The 19,942-nt window shown below is 65.2% G+C and overlaps 2 protein-coding genes across 2 annotated transcripts; one reads left to right on the top strand and one right to left on the bottom strand.

The window, feature by feature from the left end:
• Positions 1-53: 53 nt before the first annotated feature.
• Positions 54-13,173, top strand: MAN2B1 (mannosidase alpha class 2B member 1). Its single transcript, XM_030970763.1, is given in 24 exon segments — positions 54-449; positions 787-889; positions 1,717-1,773; positions 3,578-3,771; positions 4,533-4,665; positions 6,733-6,843; positions 6,846-6,874; positions 7,516-7,632; positions 7,721-7,803; positions 7,881-8,001; positions 8,071-8,149; positions 8,278-8,387; positions 8,485-8,592; positions 8,682-8,798; positions 8,876-9,088; positions 9,211-9,308; positions 9,402-9,519; positions 9,582-9,700; positions 9,788-9,889; positions 10,448-10,613; positions 11,170-11,385; positions 11,770-11,919; positions 12,833-12,935; positions 13,013-13,173. Coding segments are annotated over 24 exon segments (2,850 nt in total). The 5' UTR covers positions 54-374; the 3' UTR covers positions 13,141-13,173.
• Positions 13,174-13,200: 27 nt separating this feature from the next.
• TRMT1 (tRNA methyltransferase 1) lies at positions 13,201-17,839 on the bottom strand. Its single transcript, XM_030970770.1, has 11 exons — positions 17,721-17,839; positions 17,488-17,636; positions 17,331-17,414; positions 17,174-17,243; positions 16,962-17,096; positions 16,705-16,790; positions 16,038-16,146; positions 15,859-15,935; positions 15,642-15,761; positions 15,284-15,395; positions 13,201-13,274 (listed from the first exon to the last, which is right to left on the bottom strand). Exons 1-11 carry the CDS (start codon positions 17,805-17,807, stop codon positions 13,218-13,220), a joined length of 1,086 nt encoding a protein of 361 aa, XP_030826630.1. The 5' UTR covers positions 17,808-17,839; the 3' UTR covers positions 13,201-13,217.
• Between the last annotated feature and the right edge of the window lie 2,103 nt (positions 17,840-19,942).

Raw genomic sequence — 19,942 nt, 5'->3', positions numbered from 1 at the left:
GCTCTGAGGGAATTCAGGAGCTCTGAGGGGGCCCAGGGGCTATGTGAGGACTCTGAGGGAGCTCTGAGGGGGATTCGTCGTGGGCGGGGCCTCGGGAGCCGCCGCTGTTCAGTGGCCACTGTCGTTTCCCGCCGTTGCAAACGCCTTCCCAGCGAGCTGTCAATCACGCGCCCCCTCCTCTACCTCATTGGCTTCCCTCTGTAGTCGGTCCCGTCCTGCCTTCCTTACGCTCCGCCCCTTAGAGCAGCATCAGCGAATCAGAACGCGGGGCGTGGCCACAACACCGCTTCCCGACCACCCATTGGCTACCGCGCATGGGGGACGGGGCGAGCCCGCGTGTCATGTGAGGGCGCGGTCACGTGAGCGCGGGTGTCATGGCGGTGCCCGGGGCGGCGGCGCTGCCGCTGCTGCTGCTCCTGAGCGGGGCGGCCGCGGGCTGCGGGTACCAGGTGGGGCCGGGACACCGGGGACACACGGGCTGGGGGCTCCGGGCTCCGGGGGACTGCCCGGAGATATGGGCCAGCCGGTGGGGGCTGGATAACGGGAGCTGCCGTAGGCGGGGTACACCGGGAAGCGCTGAGGGGGGAGCCGGGGCGGTCTGAGGGAACGGGAACTGGGCGAACTGGGAGCGCTGGGGCGGGCTGGGGACGGCTGAGGAAACGGGAACTGGGAGCATTGGTTGTGCAACCGCTTCCGGAGCTCAACGGCCACGCCGCGGGGGGGTTCCGCTGGGTCCCGGGGGTGCCGCGGGCCCGGCCCGGTGCGATTTCCCCCGAACCCCCCCAGTCGTGCCCCCCGACCCGGCCGGACATGCTGAACGTGCACCTGGTGCCGCACTCGCACGACGACGTGGGCTGGCTCAAGACGGTGGATCAGTATTACTATGGGGGTGCGTGGGGACACCGGGGACACCGCGAGGTCCCCAGGGCTGCCGCGGTGGCACCTGCGGGGGACGCCGAGTGACACCTGCGGCTGCCCTTTGTCCCCCTGGGTTTGCCACGTGGCGCTTGGTGCGCGTCCCCTCTGGGGCCAGCACAACCCCCCCGGGGGTGTCCCCTGTCCCTAAGATGCCACCGTGTCCCCAGCCCGGGGTTTTGGGGTGACCGGTGCCCCCCCATGTCCCCAAGATGCCCCTGTGTGCCCAGGCCAGGTTTTGGGGTGACCCAGTGTGCCCACCCAGGGTTTTAGGGTGACACGGTGTCCCCAGCCCTGCCCCAGGGTTTTGGGGTGTCCTCATGTCCCCACCCCGGGGTTTTGGGGTCACTCAGTGTCCCCCTGTGTGTCCCCAGTACGGAACAGGGATCAGCACACAGGGGTTCAGTGCATTGTGGACTCGGTGGTCGCCCACCTGGCTGTTGTCCCCATCCCTGTCCCATGATTTGGGGTGTCCGGTTTTTGGGGTGTCCCCCTGTCCCCACCCCAGGGTTTTGGGGTGTCCCCCGTGTCCCCACCCCAGGGTTTTGGGGTGTCCCCCGTGTCCCCACCCCGGTTTTTGGGGTGTCCCCATGTCCCCACCCCGGGGTTTTGGGGTGTCCCCGTGTCCCCAGCCCGGGGTTTTGGGGTGACCCCGTGTCCCCATCCCGGTTTTTGGCGTGTCCCCGTGTCCCCACCCCGGGGTTTTGGGGTGTCCCCCGTGTCCCCAGCCCGGTTTTTGGGGTGACCCCGTGTCCCCATCCCGGTTTTTGGGGTGACCCCGTGTCCCCCGTGTGTCCCCAGTGAGGAACGAGGATCAGCACACAGGGTTCAGTACATCCTGGACTCGGTGGTGGCCCTGCCCCAGGGTTTTGGGGTGTCCCCATGTCCCCAGCCCGGATTTGGGGTGTCCCCATATCCCTATCCCGGGGTTTTGGGGTGTCCCCCGTGTCCCCACCCCAGGGTTTTGGGGTGTCCCCATGTCCCCACCCCGGGTTTTGGGGTGACCCCGTGCCCCAGCCCTTTGGGGTGTGTCCCCCAGTTGAGGTAACGCGGACCAGCACGCGGCGTTCAGTACATCCCTCCGGGGTTTGGGGTGACCCGTGGCCCACCCCGGCTTTGGGGTGTCCCGTCCCCCCCCCCGGGGCTTTGGGGTCCCACGTTGAGGGTTTGGGGCCGTTCCCCACGGTTTTGGGGTGCCCGCCGTGTGTGCAGCAGCAGGAGCCGCCATCCTGGACGCAGGCTGGTGCCCAGGGGAGCTGGTGCAGCGGAGGGGTATTTTTCGGGGTTTGGGAGGGACTGGGGGCACTGGGAGGGTATTGGGGTGACCCTGGGTTTTGGGTTACTCCGGGGTTTTGGGGGGCACTGGGAGATACTGGGGGGCACTGGGAGGGACTGGGAGGGAATGGGAGATACTGGGGGGCACTGGGAGGGACTGGGTGGGAATGGGGGGCACTGGGAGGGACTGGGTGGGACTGGGGGGCACTGGGAGATACTGGGGGGCACTGGGGGGGACTGGGAGGTACTGGGGGGGCACTGGGAAGGACTGGGTGGGACTGGGGGGCACTGGGAGATACTGGGGGGCACTGGGGGGACTGGGAGGGACTGGGAGGGAATGGAGGGCACTGGGAGGGGCACTGGGGGCATTGGGAGGGACATTGAGGCACTGGGATTTTGGGGTGCTGTGTCTATCCCCTGAGTGGATTTCGGGGTTCTGTGTCTATTCCCTGATGGGATTTCGGGGTTCTGGATGTCCCCTGAGTGGATTTTGGGGTGCTGTGTCTATCCCCTGATGGGATTTTGGGGTGCTGCATGTCCCCTGAGTGGATTTCGGGGTGCTGGATGTCCCCTGAGCAGATTTCGGGGTTCTGTGTCTATTCCCTGATGGGATTTCGGGGTGCTGTGTCTGTTCCCTGATGGGGATTTTGGGGTTCTGTGTCTATTCCCTGAGGGGATTTTGGGGTTCTGGATGTCCCCTGAGTGGATTTTGGGGTTCTGTGTCTATTCCCTGATGGGATTTCGGGGTGCTGGATGTCCCCTGAGTGGATTTTGGGGTGCTGTGTCTGTCCCCTGAGTGGATTTTGGGGTTCTGTGTCTATTCCCTGATGGGATTTTGGGGTTCTGTGTGTATTCCCTGAGTGGATTTTGGGGTGCTGGATGTCCCCTGAGTGGATTTCGGGGTTCTGGATGTCCCCTGATGGGATTTTGGGGTTCTGTGTCTGTCCCCTGAGTGGATTTTGGGGTGCTGTGTCTATCCCCTGATGGGATTTTGGGGTGCTGCATGTCCCCTGATGGGATTTTGGGGTGCTGTGTCTGTCCCCTGATGGGATTTTGGGGTGCTGTGTCTGTCCCCTGAGTGGATTTTGGGGTTCTGTGTCTGTCCCCTGAGTGGATTTTGGGGTTCTGGATGTCCCCTGATGGGATTTCGGGGTTCTGTGTCTGTCCCCTGAGTGGATTTCGGGGTTCTGTGTCTGTCCCCTGATGGGATTTTGGGGTTCTGTGTCTGTCCCCTGAGTGGATTTCGGGGTTCTGTGTCTATTCCCTTATGGGATTTTGGGGTTCTGGATGTCCCCTGAGTGGATTTCGGGGTTCTGTGTCTATTCCCTTATGGGATTTTGGGGTTCTGGATGTCCCCTGAGTGGATTTCGGGGTTCTGTGCCCCCAGGGAGGCTGGAGCTGGTCGGGGGGGGCTGGTGCATGAGCGACGAGGCCGCCGCTCACTACCGGGGCTCCCTGGAGCAGCTGGCCCTGGGCCGGCGCTTCCTGCGCCGCCTCTTCGGGGGCTGCGGCGCCCCCCGCGTGGCCTGGCAGATCGACCCCTTCGGGCACGCCCGGGAGCTGGCTGCGGCCTTCGCGCAGGTGGGGCGCCCCCAGACCTTCCCGGGCACCCCTGGGGCTTCCTGGGCACCCCCAAACCTCCCCGGGCACCCCCAAACCTTCCCGGGCACCCCCAAACCTCCCCAGAGCCTTCTAAACCTTCCCGGGCACCCCCAAACCTCCCCGGGCACCCCCAAACCTTCCCGGGCACCCCTGGGGCTTCCTGGGCACCCCCAAACCTTCCCGGGCACCCCCAAACCTTCCCGCACCCCCAGACCTCCCCAGAGCTTCCCAAACCTTCCGGGCACCCCTGGGGCTTCCTGGGCGCCCCCAAATCTTCCTGGGCGCCCCCAAATCTTCCCGGGAACCCCCAAACCTTCCCGGGCACCCCCAAACCTCCCCAGAGCCTTCTAAACCTCCCCGGGCACCCCCAAACCTCCCCGGGCACCCCCAAACCTTCCGGGCACCCCCGGGCTTCCTGGGCACCCCCAAACCTTCCCGGGCACCCCCAAACCTCCCCAGAGCTTCCCAAACCTTCCTGGGCACCCCTGGGGCTTCCTGGGCACCCCCAAACCTTCCTGGGTGCCCCCAAACCTTCCTGGGCACCCCTGGGGCTTCCCGGGCACCCCGAAACCTTCCTGGGCACCCCCAAACCTTCCCTGGCACTCCCAACCTCTGCGGCACCCCCGAAATCCCCTTTGGCATCCCCGGATGGGCTCCGACGGGCTGTTCCTGGGGATTTGGGGACCCCCCGTGCCCCCCAGATGGGGATTTGGGGACCCCCGTGACCCCCGTGCCCCCAGATGGGCTACGACGGGCTGTTCCTGGGCCGCGTGGATCACCAGGACAAGTGGGCTCGGCTGCAGCGCCGCGAGCTGGAGCTGATCTGGAGGGGCAGCGACAGCCTGGAGCCCCCCCGCGAGGACATCTTCACTGGTGACCCCCCGGGACCCCCAGACTGCCCCTGGGACCCCAAACTGCCCCTGGGACCCCCTGCTAGGGACCCCCAAACTGCCCCTGGGACCCCCTGCTAGGGACCCCCAAACTGGCCCTGGGACCCCAAACTGCCCCTGGGACCCGTTCACCCCCCAAACTGCCCCTGGGACCTCAAACTGGCCCTGGGACCCCCAACTGCCCCTGGGACCCCCTGACAGTGACCCCCAAACTGCCCCCGGGACCCCCAAACTGCCCCTGGGACCCCAAACTGCCCCTGGGACCCCCGGGACCCCCAAACTGCCCCTGGGACCCCAAATTGCCCCTGGGACCCCCAAACTGCCCCTGGGACCCCCTGCTAGGGACCCCCAAACTGGCCCTGGGACCTCAAACTGGCCCTGGGACCCCCAAACTGCCCCTGGGACCCCCTGACAGTGACCCCAAACTGCCCCTGGGACCCCCAAACTGCCCCCGGGACCCCCAAACTGCCCCTGGGACCCCTGACAGTGACCCCCAAACTGCCCCGGGACCCCCAAACTGGCCCTGGGACCCCAAACCCTGGGACCCCCAACTGGGACCCCTGACTCCCCCAAACCCCCCGGGACCCCCCAGCCCTGGATCCCCCAAAGGCCCTGGGACCCCAAACTGGCCTGGGACCCCAAACTCTGAGGGACCCCCAGACTGCCCCCAGGACCCCAAACTGGCCCTGGGACCCCAAAATGGCCCTGGGACCCCAAACTACCCCTTATCCTCCCTGCCAGGGACCCCCAAACTGGCCCTGGGACCCCAAACTGGCCCTGGGACCCCCTGACAGTGACCCCCAACCTGGTCCTGGGACCCCAAACTGCCCCTTATCCTCCCTGCCAGGGACCCCCAAACTGCCCCTGGGACCTCCAAGCTGCCCCCTGTATCCCCTCCTCACAGTGACCCCCAAAATGGCCCCGGGACCCCCAAACTGCCCCCGTCCCCTCCCAGGACTGACCCCAGCCCCTCCCGCTTGTCCCCATCTGTGTCGCTCTCAGTGTCCCCAACGCCTCCTGTCCCCATCCGTGTCCCCGTGGGTGTCCCCTTCCCATTTCTCCCCCTTGGCGCCATCCCAGCTGTGTCCCCACCTGTGTCCCCTGTCCCCCCTGGCCGTGTCCCCAGCCCCGATGACCAGGAGGTGACACTGCTGTCCCCAGGGATCCTGCCTGACGTGTACAACCTCCCTCCTGTCCCCAACCATGTCCCCAGCCCCGATGACCAGGGAGGTGACAGCCCTGTCCCCAGCCCTGTCCCAGCCCTGTCCCCAGCCCTGTCCCCTGTCCCAGCCATGTCCCAGCCCTGTCCCCTGTCCCCAGCCCTGTCCCCTATCCCCAGCCCCAATGACCAGGGAGGTGACAGCCGTGTCCCCTGTCCCCAGCCCTGTCCCCTGTCCCCAGCCCTGTCCCAGCCATGTCCCAGCCCTGTCCCCAGCCCCGATGACCAGGGAGGTGACAGCCCTGTCCCCAGCCCTGTCCCCTGTCCCAGCCATGTCCCAGCCCTGTCCCCTGTCCCCAGCCGTGTCCCCTATCCCCAGCCCCAATGACCAGGGAGGTGACAGCCGTGTCCCCTGTCCCCAGCCCTGTCCCAGCCATGTTCCACCCCTGTCCCAGCCCTGTCCCCAGCCCCGATGACCAGGAGGTGACACCGCTGTCCCCAGCCCTGTCCCAGCCCTGTCCCCTGTCCCAGCCCTGTCCCAGCCGTGTCCCCAGCCCTGTCCCAGCCCTGTCCCGTGTCCCAGCCCTGTCCCAGCCATGTCCCCAGCCCCGATGACCAGGAGGTGACACCGCTGTCCCCAGGGATCCTGCCCAACGTGTACAACCTCCCTCCTGTCCCCAGCCCCGATGACCAGGAGGTGACACCGCTGTCCCCTGTCCCCCCTGGCCATGTTCCCTGTCCCCTGTCCCCAGCCCTGTCCCCAGCCCCGATGACCAGGAGGTGACAGCCCTGTCCCCAGCCCTGTCCCAGCCGTGTCCCCAGCCCTGTCCCAGCCATGTCCCAGCCCTGTCCCCAGCCCCGATGACCAGGAGGTGACACCGCTGTCCCCAGGGATCCTGCCCAACGTGTACAACCCCCCCGCGGGGCTGTGCTGGGACCAGCTCTGCACCGACCCCCCCGTGGTGGACGGGGACGGCCCCGGGCGCAACGTGGACGCCGTGGTCACGCCTTCCTGCGGGCAGCGGCCATGCAGGTCCTGGCAGGGTGACACAGGGGGGGACACCTGGGGGGGCCGTGGTCACGTCCTTCCTGCGGGCAGCGGCCATGCAGGTCCTGGCAGGGTGACACAGGGGGACAGGGGACACCCGGGGGCGGTCACAAAGGTCCCTGTCACTTGGGGTGGGTTTTTTGGGTGTCCTTGTCCCCCTGGATGGGATCCTCAGGTGTCCCTGAGTGTCCCTGTCCCCCTGGAATGGGTGTTTTGGGTGTCCCTGTCCCCCTGGATGGGATCCTCAGGTGTCCCTGAGTGTCCCTGTCCCCCTGGAATGGGTTTTTTGGGTGTCCTTGTCCCCCTGGGCTGGGATTTCCAGGTGTCCCTGTCCCCCTGGGATGGGTTTTTGGGTGTCCTTGTCCCCCTGGACTGGGATTTCCAGGTGTCCCTGAGTGTCCCTGTCCCCCTGGGATGGGTTTTTGGGTGTCCCTGTCCCCCTGGGATGGGTTATTTGGGTGTCCCTGTCCCCCAGATGGGATCCCCAGGTGTTCCAGGTGTCCCTGTCCCTTGGGATGGGTTTTTGGGTCGCCTTGTCCCCCAGGATGGGATCCCCAGGTGTCCCAGGTGTCCCTGTCCCTTGGGATGGGTTTTTTGGGGGTCCCGAGCCGTGCCCCCCTCCCCAGGCCCAGCAGTACCGCACCAACCACATCCTCATGACCATGGGCTCCGACTTCCACTACGAGAACGCCCACCTGTGGTTCAAGAACCTGGACAAGCTCATTGCCCACGCCAACGCCCGGGTGAGGGGCTGTCCCCAACCCCCCCACGGTGTCCCCAAACCCCCGCCGATGTCCCCAAACCCTCCCCCTGACCCCACTGTGTCCCCAGCAAGCCAACGGCAGCCGCGTCCACGCCCTGTACTCCACCCCTTCCTGTTACCTGCGGGAGCTGCACCGCGCCAACCTCACCTGGTGAGGGCGGGGCCGAGGGGCAGGGGAGGGGCCCAGGGGCACGGACGGACAGACAGACAGCCGGGCTGTCCCCCCAGGCCCCTGAAGACGGACGATTTCTTCCCTTACTCGGACGGGCCCCACCAGTTCTGGACCGGCTACTTCAGCAGCCGCCCGGCCTTCAAGGGCTACGAGCGCCTCAGCAGCGGCTTCCTGCAGGTGGGGGCGCACCTGGGGGACCCCTGAAGCTCTTGGGGACCCCCCCTCAAGCACCAATCCCACCCCCAGATCTGCAGCCAGCTGGAAACCTTGGCTGGACCCTCAGTGCGGGACGGTCCCTACGGGCCTGGGGACAGCTCGGTGCTGCGTGAGTACCTGGGGACACCTGGAGGGCACCTGGGGACCCCCGTGACACCCCCCAGACGCCCCTGACAGCCCCCAGACCCCCCTGACAGCCCCCAGACCCCCCTGACAGCCCTTTTTCACCTGCCCAAGGTGAGGCTGTGGCCGTGGCCCAGCACCACGACGCCGTGGCCGGCACCGAGAGGCAGCACGTGGCCGATGACTACGCCCGGCAGCTGGCCAAGGGCTGGGACAGCTGCCAGGTGAGCCCCACACCTGCCCGGGTGTCCAGGTAGGGTTTGGGGGATATGGGCAGGTCCCAGAGACCCCCCCTGCCCAAATTCTGACCGGCCCTGGCAGGTGCTGGTGGCCAACGCTCTGTCGCTGCTGGGCGGCACCAAGGAGCCCCTGGTGTTCTGCAACGCCCTCAACATCAGCGTGTGCCCCCTCAGCGAGGCCACCGCTCACGTGAGCACCTCTGGGGGGCGTTCGTGGGGGTGTCCCGGGGGTCTCCAGGGACTGACACCCCCTCCCCACACCGTGCGACCCCTCCCCAGTTCACTGTGATCCTCTACAACCCCCTGGCCTGGGACGTCACCTGGCCCGTGCGGCTGCCGGTCAGGGCCACCTCGTACGCTGTCACCGACCCCCAGGGCCGGCCCGTGGCCAGCCAGGTGAGCCCCCCGCCCACCTGTACCCCCCACCTGTGACCCCTGTGACCCCCTGACCTGTCCATGTCACCCCTCCCCAGGTGGTGCCGGTGTCCGGTGTCACCCGGCGGCTCCGGGGCGGCGCCGGGGGGGCCCCCGGGGAGCTCCTGTTCCAGGCCTGGGCCCCCCCTTTGGGCTTCAGCACCTTTGAGGTGAAGCAGCTGAGCCCGGGGAACGCCGGGGACACCCCCAGGTGGCCCCTGGGGACCCCCAGGTGGCCCTCAGGTGACCCAGAGCCACAGATCGAGAACGAGGTAAGGGGACATGGTGGATTTGGGGAGGGGGCTGACTCCCAGCTCCCAGTTAAACCAGTCAGGGGGTGACCTGCAGAGGTGGGGAGGGGGTGACCCACCTGTGTCCCCCCCACCCCGCCCAGCACCTGCGTGTCCGCTTTGACCCCATCACGGGGCACCTGCTGGAGATCCAGAACCTGGCCAAGGGCATCTCGCTGCCCGTCTTCCAGAGCTTCTACTGGTGAGTCTGGGGGCGGGAATTTGGATTTTGGGGAGGGGTCCCAGGTGGGGAGGGGATCCCCTGACCCCTCCTGACCCCTCCTGACCCCCCCAGGTACAACGCCAGCTCCGGGGACAGGCTCAGCCCCCAGGCCTCAGGCGCTTACATCTTCCGGCCCGACGCCCCCACGCCCATCCCGGTGGCCAAACGCGCGGCCACGCACCTGCTCAAGGTGGGCGGGGGTCCCCGGGGTTTGGGGAGGGGTCTGCAGGTGTCGCTGAACGTCCCCCGCAGACGGCGCTGGTGCAGGAATTGCGGCAGAACTTCTCGGAGTGGTGCTCGCAGGTGCTGCGCCTGCGCCCGGGGCAGCCTTACCTGGAGCTGGAGTGGACAGTGGGGCCCATCCCCGTGGGGTGAGCCTGGGGAGGGCTCTGGGGACCCCCCCTGCCCCGCACACCTGTCCTGGGGGGGGTGACACACCTGCGTTCTCCTCACCGAAGGGACGGCACGGGCAAGGAGGTGATCAGCAGGTTCGAGACCCCGCTGCGCACGGCCGGGCGCTTCTACACCGACTCCAACGGGCGCCAGGTGCTGGAGCGCAGGTGAGGGGCTCAGGTGACTCCCCCCGGGGATCAGGAGACCCCCAGGACCACCCCCAGAGGCTCAGGTGACTCCCCAGGGGCTCAGGTGACCCCCAGGACCCTCCCAGAGGCTCAGGTGACCCCCAGGATCACCCCAGGGGCTCAGGTGACCCCCAGGGGCTCAGGTGACCCCCAGGGGCTCAGAAGACCCCCAGGACCCTCCCAGGGGCTCAGGTGATTCCCAAGGGGCTCAGGTGAACCCCAGGACCACCCCAAGGGGCTCAGGTGAACCCCAGGACCCCCCCAGAGGCTCAGGTGACTCCCCAGGGGTCTCAGGTGACCCCCCCAGGGGCTCAGGTGACCCCCAGGACCACCCCAGGGGGCTCAGGTGACCCCCAGGACCCTCCCAGGGGCTCAGGTGACCCCTGCGACCACCCCAGCCGCTCAGGTGACCCCCAGGACCCTCCCGGGCTCAGGTGACCCCCAGGACCACCCCAGGGGGCTCAGGTGACCCAGGACCACCCAGGGGCTCAGGTGACCCCCCGGACCATCAGGTGACCGCCCGCAGGGGGGGCTCAGGTGGCCCACCCCGGCGGGCGCAGGTGACCCCAGGACCCTCCCAGGGGCTCAGGTGACCCCTGTGCCAAACCCCGCCCCCCAGAGCAGGACTAAGGCCCAGCTGGAACCTGACGGATCGAGCCGTGGCGGGGCATTGCACCCTGCAGGACCGCGGATCTTCATCATGGTGAGCTCACCTGGGGCACAGCTGGGCATACCTGGGCAAGGCTGGCCCCATGGAGGGCACACCTTGGGCTAGGCAGGGCACACCTGGGGCACACCTGTGGCACCTGGGCAGGACGGTGGGTACACCTGCTGCGGCCACGGTACGCCTGGGGGCTGGGCAGGGCACACCTGGGCACACACCTGGGCAGGGGTGGACATACCTGGGGCACACCTGGGCACACCTGGGCAGGGGTGGGCACACCTTGGGCTGGGCAGGGCACACCTGAGACACACCTGGGCAGGGGTGGGCACACCTTGGCCCATGGAGGGCACACTTACACCTGGGCGAGGGGTGGGCACACCTGGGGCACACCTGAGTGCACCTGGGCAGGGGTGGGCACACCTTGGGCTAGGCAGGGCACACCTGGGGCACACCTGGGCAGGGGTGGGCACACTTGGGCGGGGGTGGACACACCTGGGGCACACCTGAGCACACCTGGGCAGGGGCTGGGCACACCTTGGGCTGGGCAGGGCACACCTGGGGGCCCTTACCTGTGCCATCACCTGCGCCCCTCCAGGTGCACCGGCGGCTCCTCCACGACGACAAGCGGGGCCTGGAGGAGGCGCTGGACGAGCCAGGTGCGGATGGGCGGGGCCTGGTGGTGCGGGGGCGGCACCTGGTGCTGCTGGACACGGTGGAGGCCTCACCTGAGCAGCACCGGCCGCGGGCACAGGAGATGGTGACACCGCCCACCGTGGTGCTGGCACCGGGCACGGGGCCTCACCTGCGACAGGTGAGTGTGGGGCTCACCTGTGCCAGGTGGGCAGGGAGGGGCTGCACGGTTACCTGGGCCAGGTGAGGGGTTGTGGGATCACCTGTGCCAGGTGAGCAGGGTGGCCTCTCCTCACAGCCTCACCTGTGCCAGGTGAGGGGTTGTGGGGTCACCTGTGCCAGGTGAATGGGGGAGGGTGTGGGGGGGTCACCTGTGCCAGGTGAGCAGGGCAGGCTCTCCCCACAGCCTCACCTGTGCCAGGTGAGGGGTTGTGGGGTCACCTGTGCCAGGTGAGCAGGGCGGGGCTGGGGTTAGGGGTTCACCTGTGCCAGGTGAGAGGTTCTGGGGTTCACCTGCACCAGGTGCTCAGGGCAGGCCCCCCCCAGCCTCACCTGTCCCCCGCAGGTGTCGGGGCTGCGCCGGGCGCTGCCCCCCAACGTTCACCTGCTGTCGCTGGAGCCGCGCGGGGCCGGCGCCGTCCTGCTGCGCCTGGAGCACCTGTACCAGGTGGGGGAGAGCCATAGCGGCTCCCGGGCGGCCACCGTGGACCTGACGGTACCTGGGGACCAGGGCACACCTGGGGACCGGGGCACACCTGGGGACCGGGGCACACCTGGGCATGAATGGGGACACACCTGGGGAATAGGGGCACACCTGGGCATGACGGGGCACACCTGGGCATGAATGGGGGCACACCTGGGGACCAGGGCACACCTGGAATGGGGGCACACCTGGGCATGAATGGGGACACACCTGGGCATGAATGGGGGCACACCTGGGAAAGGGGACACACCTGGGCATGAATGGGGACACACCTGGGGACCGGGGCACACCTGGGGACGGGGCACACCTGGGGACTGGGGGCACACCTGGGCATGAATGGGGGCACACCTGGGCATGAAGGGGACACACCTGGGCACGGGGGGCTGGGGGTCACTGCTGGGGGGGCGGGGCTGAGCCTGTGGGGTCACCTGTGCCAGGTGACCATTTTGGGGGTCCTCAGGCTGCTCCAGGGGGTCCTGGGGGTCTCTGGGGTATTTGGGGAGGGGTCTCTAACACCCCCCCCACCCTGGGCTGGGGTATTTGGGGGGGGTCTCTAACACCCCTCCCACCCTGGGGTATTTGGGGGGGGGTCTCTAACACCCCCCACCCTGGGGTATTTGGGGAGGGGTCTCTAACACCCCCCCACCCTGGGCTATTTGGGGAGGGGTCTCTAACATTCCTCAGACCCTGGGCTGGTCCCTGGGGTATTTGGGGAGGGGTCTCTTAACATCCCTCCCATCCTGGGCTGGGGTATTTGGGGAGGGGTCTCTAACACCCCCTGGGCTGGTCTCTGGGGTATTTGGGTTATTTGGGGAGGGGTCTCTAACACCCCCCCCACCCTGGGCTATTTGGGGAGGGGTCTCTAACACCCCCCCACCCTGGGCTATTTGGGGAGGGGTCTCTAACCCCCCCCCACCTCCCCCAGACCCTTTTCTCGGCCTTCACCGTCACCTCGGTGCAGGAGATGGCGCTGGGCGGGGACATCCCCCTGCCCGCCGTGTCCCGCCTGCTCTGGAACACCCCCACAGGTACGGGGGGTTTTGGGGAGGGTCCCGGGGGTCTCACCCCCCCTCGCCCCCTCCTCACGCCCCCCGCCCCCCCCCAGGTACCCCCAGAGGGCGGCGGGGGGCTCGGCCGGACCCTCGGCGCGTGCGGCTGCAGCCGATGGAGATCAGAACCTTCCTGGCCTCTGTGCGGTACCGGGGGCTCGGGGAGGGGCCGGGGGGGCCCTGAGGGACGCGCCCCCCACCCCAAAAAAAAAAAAACAACGACAACAAAAAAAGCAAATTTCAATTTGGGTAAAATTTGTTTTAATGGGGAGGGGGCTCGTGGGAGTAGCAGCACTGCTCGCCGTGGGGACAGGCGCCCTGTGGGGAGGGGGGCAAAAAGTGGGGGGGGTTAAACCTGCCCCAAACCCCCTCTTTGTGTTCAGCCCCCCTGCATTCACAGACCCCTCCTCAAATTCCTGCACACCCCCCAAAATTCCCAGACCCCCTCCCCCCATATCCCCACCCCCATTTTTATTCCACATTTGATTTCTCCTTTTATCTCCTGGACCCCCTTTCATTCCTGAACCCCCCTGCCTATTTTAGGGATCCCCTCATTATTTTAGGGACCCTCCCCATATTTTGGGACCCCTCCCCATATTTTGGGACCCTCCCATATTTTAGGCCCCTCTCCCCATATTTTAGGACCCCTCCCCATATTTTGGGACCCCTCCCCATATTTAGGGGACCCCTCCCCATATTTTAGGACCCCTCCCCATATTTTGGGACCCCTCCCCATATTTGGGACCCCTCCCCATATTTTGGGGACCCTCCCCATATTTTGGGACCCTCCCCATATTTTGGGGACCCCTCCCCATATTTCGGGACCCCTCCCCATATTTTAGGACCCCTCCCCCATATTTTGGGACCCTCCCCATATTTTGGGGACCCCTCCCCATACTTCAGGACCCCTCCCCATATTTTAGGCCCCCTCCCCATATTTTAGGACCCCTCTCCATATTTAGAGGCCCCTCCCCATATTTTAGGACCCCTCCCCATATTTAGGGGACCCCTCCCCATATTTTAGGACCCCTCCCCATATTTTGGGACCCTCCCCATATTTTAGGGACCCTCCCCATATTTGGGACCCCTTCCCATATTTTAGGACCCCTCCCCATATTTTGGGACCCCTCCCCATATTTTAGGACCCCTCCCCATATTTTGGGACCCCTCCCCATATTTTAGGCCCCCTCCCCTTATCTTCCATATTTAGAGCCCCTCCCCATATTTTAGGACCCCTCCCCATATTTTGGGGACCCCTCCCCATATTTTGGGACCCCTCCCCATATTTTGGGACCCTCCCCATATTTTAGGCCCCCTCCCCATATTTTTGGGACCCTCCCATATTTTGGGGACCCTCCCCATATTTTAGGACCCCTCTCCATATTTTGGGACCCCTCCCCATATTTTAGGACCCCTCCCATATTTTTGGGACCCCTCCCCATATTTTGGGACCCTCCCCATATTTTAGGCCCCCTCCCCATATTTTAGGACCCCCCCCATTTTTGGGACCCCTCCCCATATTTTAGGACCCCCCCCCCATATTTTGGGACCCCCCCCCATATTTTAGGGATCCTCCCCATATTTTAGGACCCCTCCCCATATTTTGGGACCCCTCCCCATATTTAGGGGACCCCTCCCCATATTTTGGGACCCCTCCCCATATTTTGGGACCCCTCCCCATATTTTAGGACCCCTCCCCATATTTTAGGACCCCTCCCCATATTTTGGGACCCCTCCCCATATTTTTAGGCCCCCTCCCCATATTTTAGGACCCCTCTCCATATTTAGAGGCCCCTCCCCATATTTTAGGACCCCTCCCCATATTTAGGGGACCCCTCCCCATATTTTGGGACCCCCTCCCCATATTTTGGGACCCTCCCCATATTTTAGGCCCCCCCCCCATATTTTAGGACCCTCCCCATATTTTTGGGACCCCTCCCCATATTTTAGGACCCCTCCCCATATTTTTGGGACCCCTCCCCATATTTTGGGACCCCTCCCCATATTTTGGGACCCCTCCCCATATTTTTGGGACCCTCCCCATATTTTAGGCCCCCTCCCCATATTTTAGGACCCTCCCCATATTTTGGGGACCCCTCCCCATATTTTAGGACCCCTCTCCATATTTTTGGGACCCCTCCCCATATTTTAGGGACCCTCCCCATATTTTAGGACCCCTCCCCATATTTTGGGACCCCTCCCCATATTTGGGGACCCCTCCCCATATTTTGGGACCCCCTCCCCATATTTTTGGGACCCCTCCCCATATTTTGGGACCCCTCCCCATATTTTAGGTCCCCTCCCCATATTTTGGGACCCCTCCCCACCTCCTTGAAGCGTTTGCAGGGGAATCGTTTCAGCGCGGCCCCGTCCGGGCGCTGCCTCCTCTTGTTCTGCAGCCTCTCCCTCTTCTCCTGCAGGGAGGGGGCGATGCCCCCCCTGGAAAGGACGGGAATGAGCTGGGGACCCCCCCCAAAAACAGGGGAGAGAGCGAGGAAACCCCCACCCCAAAAAAGGGGAGAGGGTGAGGGACCCCCCCCCAAAAAGAACAGGGGGAAGGGATGAACCCCGAGCTCTTTTTAAGGGGGGTTTCTGCCCCACCCCGAGTGAGAAAAGGGGGGAATGTTCCCCTTAAAAAGGGTGGGGGGCGCCTGAACCCCCGAACCGAGCCCCCCCAGGCCTCACCCGGGCTTGGCCCTGGCCTTGGGACCCCAAAAAGCTTCGGGGTTCTCGGGGAATCGCTTGAGGCCGCGCCTGCGCGAGCTGGGGTTGGCGTCCTCGTGGAGGGCGAAGGAAGCCTGGAGCCTGGCAAAGGGGGGCGAAGGAAGGGGGGGGGTCAGGGGGTCTGGGGTCTCCCGAAATGGGTCTGGGGTCCCCCCAAACCCCACCCCGGGGGTCCTACGTGGGCTCCACCGAGAGGATCCGGGCGGCCGGGCTGGACTCCGGGAGCCGCTCCAGCTTCACCGGGTGCAGCTTGGCCTGCGAAAAAGCGGGAAAAAATTGGGAAAAAATTAGGGAAAAAGGGGGGTTCATCCCCCCCAAGAGCGTGGGGAGGGGTCCCCGAGCCCCCTCCTCACTGACCCAGCAGCGCATGATGTCCCAGAGCACGGCCGGCGGCGCGTCCGTCTTGACGGCGTTGCGGCAGGCGTGCGACAGCGAGACGCGGAACCCCGCGTGCAGCAGGGCCGACCTGGGGGGGCGGGATGGGGTTTGGGGGGTCCCCGAGAGGGTTTGGGAGGTCCCTGATGGGGTTTGGGGGGTCCCTGATGGGGTTTGGGGGGGCCAGGATGGGGTTTGGGGGGTCCCTGATGGGGTTTGGGGGGGCCAGGATGGGGTTTGGGGGGCCAGGGTGGGGTTTGGGGGGTCCCCGAGGGGGTTTGGGGGGTCCCTGATGTGGTTTGGGGGCTCCCCAAGGGGGTCTGGGGGGCCAGGATGGGGTTTGGGGGGTCCCCAAGGGGTTTGGGGGGTCCCAAAAGAGGTTTTGGGGTCTCTAAAGGGATTTGGGCTCCCTGAGGGGGTTTTTGGAGGGTCCCCGAGGGTCCTTGAGGTGTCCCAAAAGAGGTTTGGGGTCTCAAAAGGGATTTGGGGTCCCCGAGGGGGTTTTCAGGGGTCCCTGAGGGGGTTTGAGGGGTCCTAAAAGGGATTTGGGGTCCCCGAGAGGGTTTTTGGAGGGTCCCTGAGGGGTCCCAAAAGGGTTTGGGGTCTCTGAAGGGATCTGGGCTCCCCGCGGGGGTTTTGGGCTGCCCACCTGAGCTGCAGCAGCGCCGGCGTGTTGCTGCGGATGGTGCTGCTCAGCCCGTCCAGCGTGTAGTACAGGGGGACATCGCTCAGCTCCTGCCCCAGCAACGCCCCCGGGGTCACAGCCGGCCCCAAACCTGGGCTGTCCCCATCGAGGGCTGTCCCCTGTGCCCCCAGGGCTGTCCCCTGTCCCCAGGGGTGTCCCCTGTCCCCAGGGCTGTCCCCTGTGTCCCCAGGGGTGTCCCCTGTCCCCAGGGCTGTCCCCACCTCGGCGATGACGCTCAGCATCCCCCGCATGCGCGGCTCCGTCGCGAAGCGCCCGGGGCTCCTCTCCAGCGCCGCCAGTACCCCCTCCACAAAGCTGGGGTCGTGCAGGGGCTCAGCCCACACCGGGCCCCCCACCTTTAGGGGGGGAAAAAAAAGGGGGTTCAGGGGTTTTTTTGGGTTTTTTTTTGGGGGGGAGAGGGGGCTGCACGCACCTGGTGGCGCTGCTGGCAGAACTCGCAGGTGGGACCCACGGGCGGCCCCGTGGCTGGGCTGTACTTGAAGCTGGTGTTGAAGAAATGGTTAAACCCCCCCAGAAAAACCACGGGAACCCTCTTGAGGAACCCCAAAAATGGCTCCTGGGCGCTCTACCTGCTGCCGTGGCCGGCGGCCCTGCCCAGGCGCTGCAGGTGGTGCGAGCCGCAGCCCACGCAGTGGAACACCAGCGCCTGCTTGCTGGGAAAAAAAACCACGGTCAGGGAAAAAACCACGCACAAAAATCCCCCCCAAAAAAACCTCCCCAAACCACCTGGAAGACGCCTTGACCTTGGCCTGGCCCGTGAAGACCCTGACGAAGACGCGCACGTAGAAGTCGGCGCTGACCGACAGCAGCGGCACCACGAAGCGCTGGTAGCAGTTGGCGCGCAGGTCCAGGCTGTGCAGCACGATCCTCAGCGCCTGCCCGGCCCCAAAAAGGGACACCGAGGGGGACGTGGGGCACCCCCAAAGGAGCGGGGGGACCCCCCAAAACCCAGCACTGACCATCTCGTGGCAGAAGTTGCCCTTGAGCGACACGGCGCCGTATTTGCTGTAGCACGTCTCGGCGCTGTTGCCGGCCAGCACCGCCATGTCCGTGCACGTCACGCACAGCAGGCCTGCGAAAGCGGGGTGCGGGGGGGTCCCCGAAGGGGTTTGGGTGTTCCTAAAGGGGTTTTGGGGGTCCCTAAAGGGTTTTGGGTGTTCCTAAAGGGGTTTTGGGTGTCCCTAAAGGGGTTTTGGGTGTTCCTAAAGGGGTTTGGGGTCCCTAAAGGGGTTTGGGTGTTCCTAAAGGGGTTTGGGTGTTCCTAAAGGGGTTTGGGTGTCCCTAAAGGGGTTTTGGGGTCCCTAAAGGGGTTTGGGTGTTCCTAAAGGGGTTTGGGTGTTCCTAAAGGGGTTCTGGGTGTTCCTAAAGGGGTCTGGGTGTTCCTAAAGGGGTTTGGGGTCCCTAAAGGGGTTTGGGGTCCCTAAAGGGGTTTGGGGGCTCCCCGAGGTGGTTCTGGGTGTCCCTAAAGGGGTTTGGGGTCCCTAAAGAGGTTTAGGGGCTTCCCGAGATGGTTTTGGGTGTCCCTAAAGGGGTTTGGGTGTCCCTAAGGGGTTCTGGGATCCCTAAAGGAATTTGGGGATCCCTGAGAGGGTTTGAGAGGTCCCAAAGGGGGTTCTGAGTGTTCCTAAAGGGGTTTGGGGTCCCTAAAGAGGTTTGGGGCTCCCTGAGATGGTTCTGGGTGTCCCTACGGGGTTCTGGGTGTCCCTATGGGGTTCGGGGTGTCCCTAAAGGGGTTCTGGGTGTCCCTAAAGGGGTTTTGGGTGTCTCTATGGGGTTTTGGAGTCCCAAAGGGGGTTCTGGGGTTCCCTGCGGGGTTTTGGGGTCCCTGCGGGCTTTGGGTGCCCCTAGTTGGGTCCCTAGCTGGGTGACCCTACGGGGTGGGGTCCAGGAAGGGGGCTTCCGGGATGGTAGGGGTCCAAGGAGGTGGCGTCCCGAAGGGGGGGGGCTCCCGGCTTTGCTCTGGTACATCAGCATCCTGGCCAGGGGGACGCGGGGGTCCCCAGAGACCCGGAGCCCTAAACCCCTGGGGCCCACGGTTTGGGACCCCTGAGGGGCAAGCTGGGGCCAGGCGCTTCCGGGCACATCGGGACAAATTCTGGGGGAAAGGGTTTGGGGACCCCCCCAGAGAGCCCAGAGGCAGGGGTGCGGGGTCCGTGGGGACGCTGTGGGGACACTTTGGGGACACTGTGGGGACACCGTGGGGACACCTCCCAGCAAAGCCCCAGGCAGTGCCAAGGCGGTCGGCCCCGTTCCCAGTAAGGGTTTGGGGTCACCAAGTGTGATCCCAATGGGATTTGGGGTTTTGGGGACCCCTGGCACAATCCCCTTTGGGATTTTGGGGACCCCTGGCACAATCCCCATTGGGATTTGGGATTTGGGGTTTTGGGCTCACCTGGCACAATCCCCAATGGGATTTGGGATTTTGGGCTCACCTGGCACAATCCCATTGGATTTGGTTTGGGCTGGCACAATCCCCATTGGGATTTGGGATTTGGGGTTTTGGGCTCACCTGGCACAATCCCCATTGGGGTTTTGGGCTCACCTGGCACAATCCCCAATGGGATTTGGGGATTTTGGGTTCACCTGGCACAATCCCCATTGGGATTTGGGGTTTTGGGGACCCCTGGCACAATCCCCATTGGGATTTGGGATTTTGGGACCCCTGGCACAATCCCCATTGGGATTTGGGATTTTGGGACCCCTGGCACAATCCCCATTGGGATTTGGGGTTTTGGGTTCACCTGGCACAATCCCCATTGGGATTTTGGGGTTTTGGGGGGTCCTGGCTCACAATCCCCTTAGGATTTGGGATTTTGGGACCCCTGGCACAATCCCCATTGGGAATTTGGGATTTTGGGGGTTTGGGCTCACCTGGCACAGTCCCCATTTGGGGTTTTGGGGACCCCTGGCACAATCCCCTTTGGGATTTGGGATTTTGGGGTTCGGGCTCACCTGGCACAATCCCCATTGGGATTTGGGGACCCTTGGCACAATCCCCATTGGGATTTAGGGATTTTGGGGATTTGGGCTCACCTGGCACAATCCCCATTGGGATTCTGGGGTTTTGGGGTTCGGGCTCACCTGGCACAATCCCCATTGGGGTTTTGGGGTTCGGGCTCACCTGGCGTCGGCCAGCCGCGGCGTCACCAGCGCCCCCACGCCGTTCCTGGCCACGTTGCGC

This window comes from Camarhynchus parvulus, unplaced genomic scaffold (genome assembly GCF_901933205.1).
Source record: "Camarhynchus parvulus unplaced genomic scaffold, STF_HiC, whole genome shotgun sequence".
Taxonomy (NCBI): Eukaryota; Metazoa; Chordata; class Aves; order Passeriformes; family Thraupidae; genus Camarhynchus; species Camarhynchus parvulus.
The sequence above is the reverse complement of the archived record's forward strand: the minus strand, read 5'-3'. Positions and strand labels throughout refer to the sequence as shown.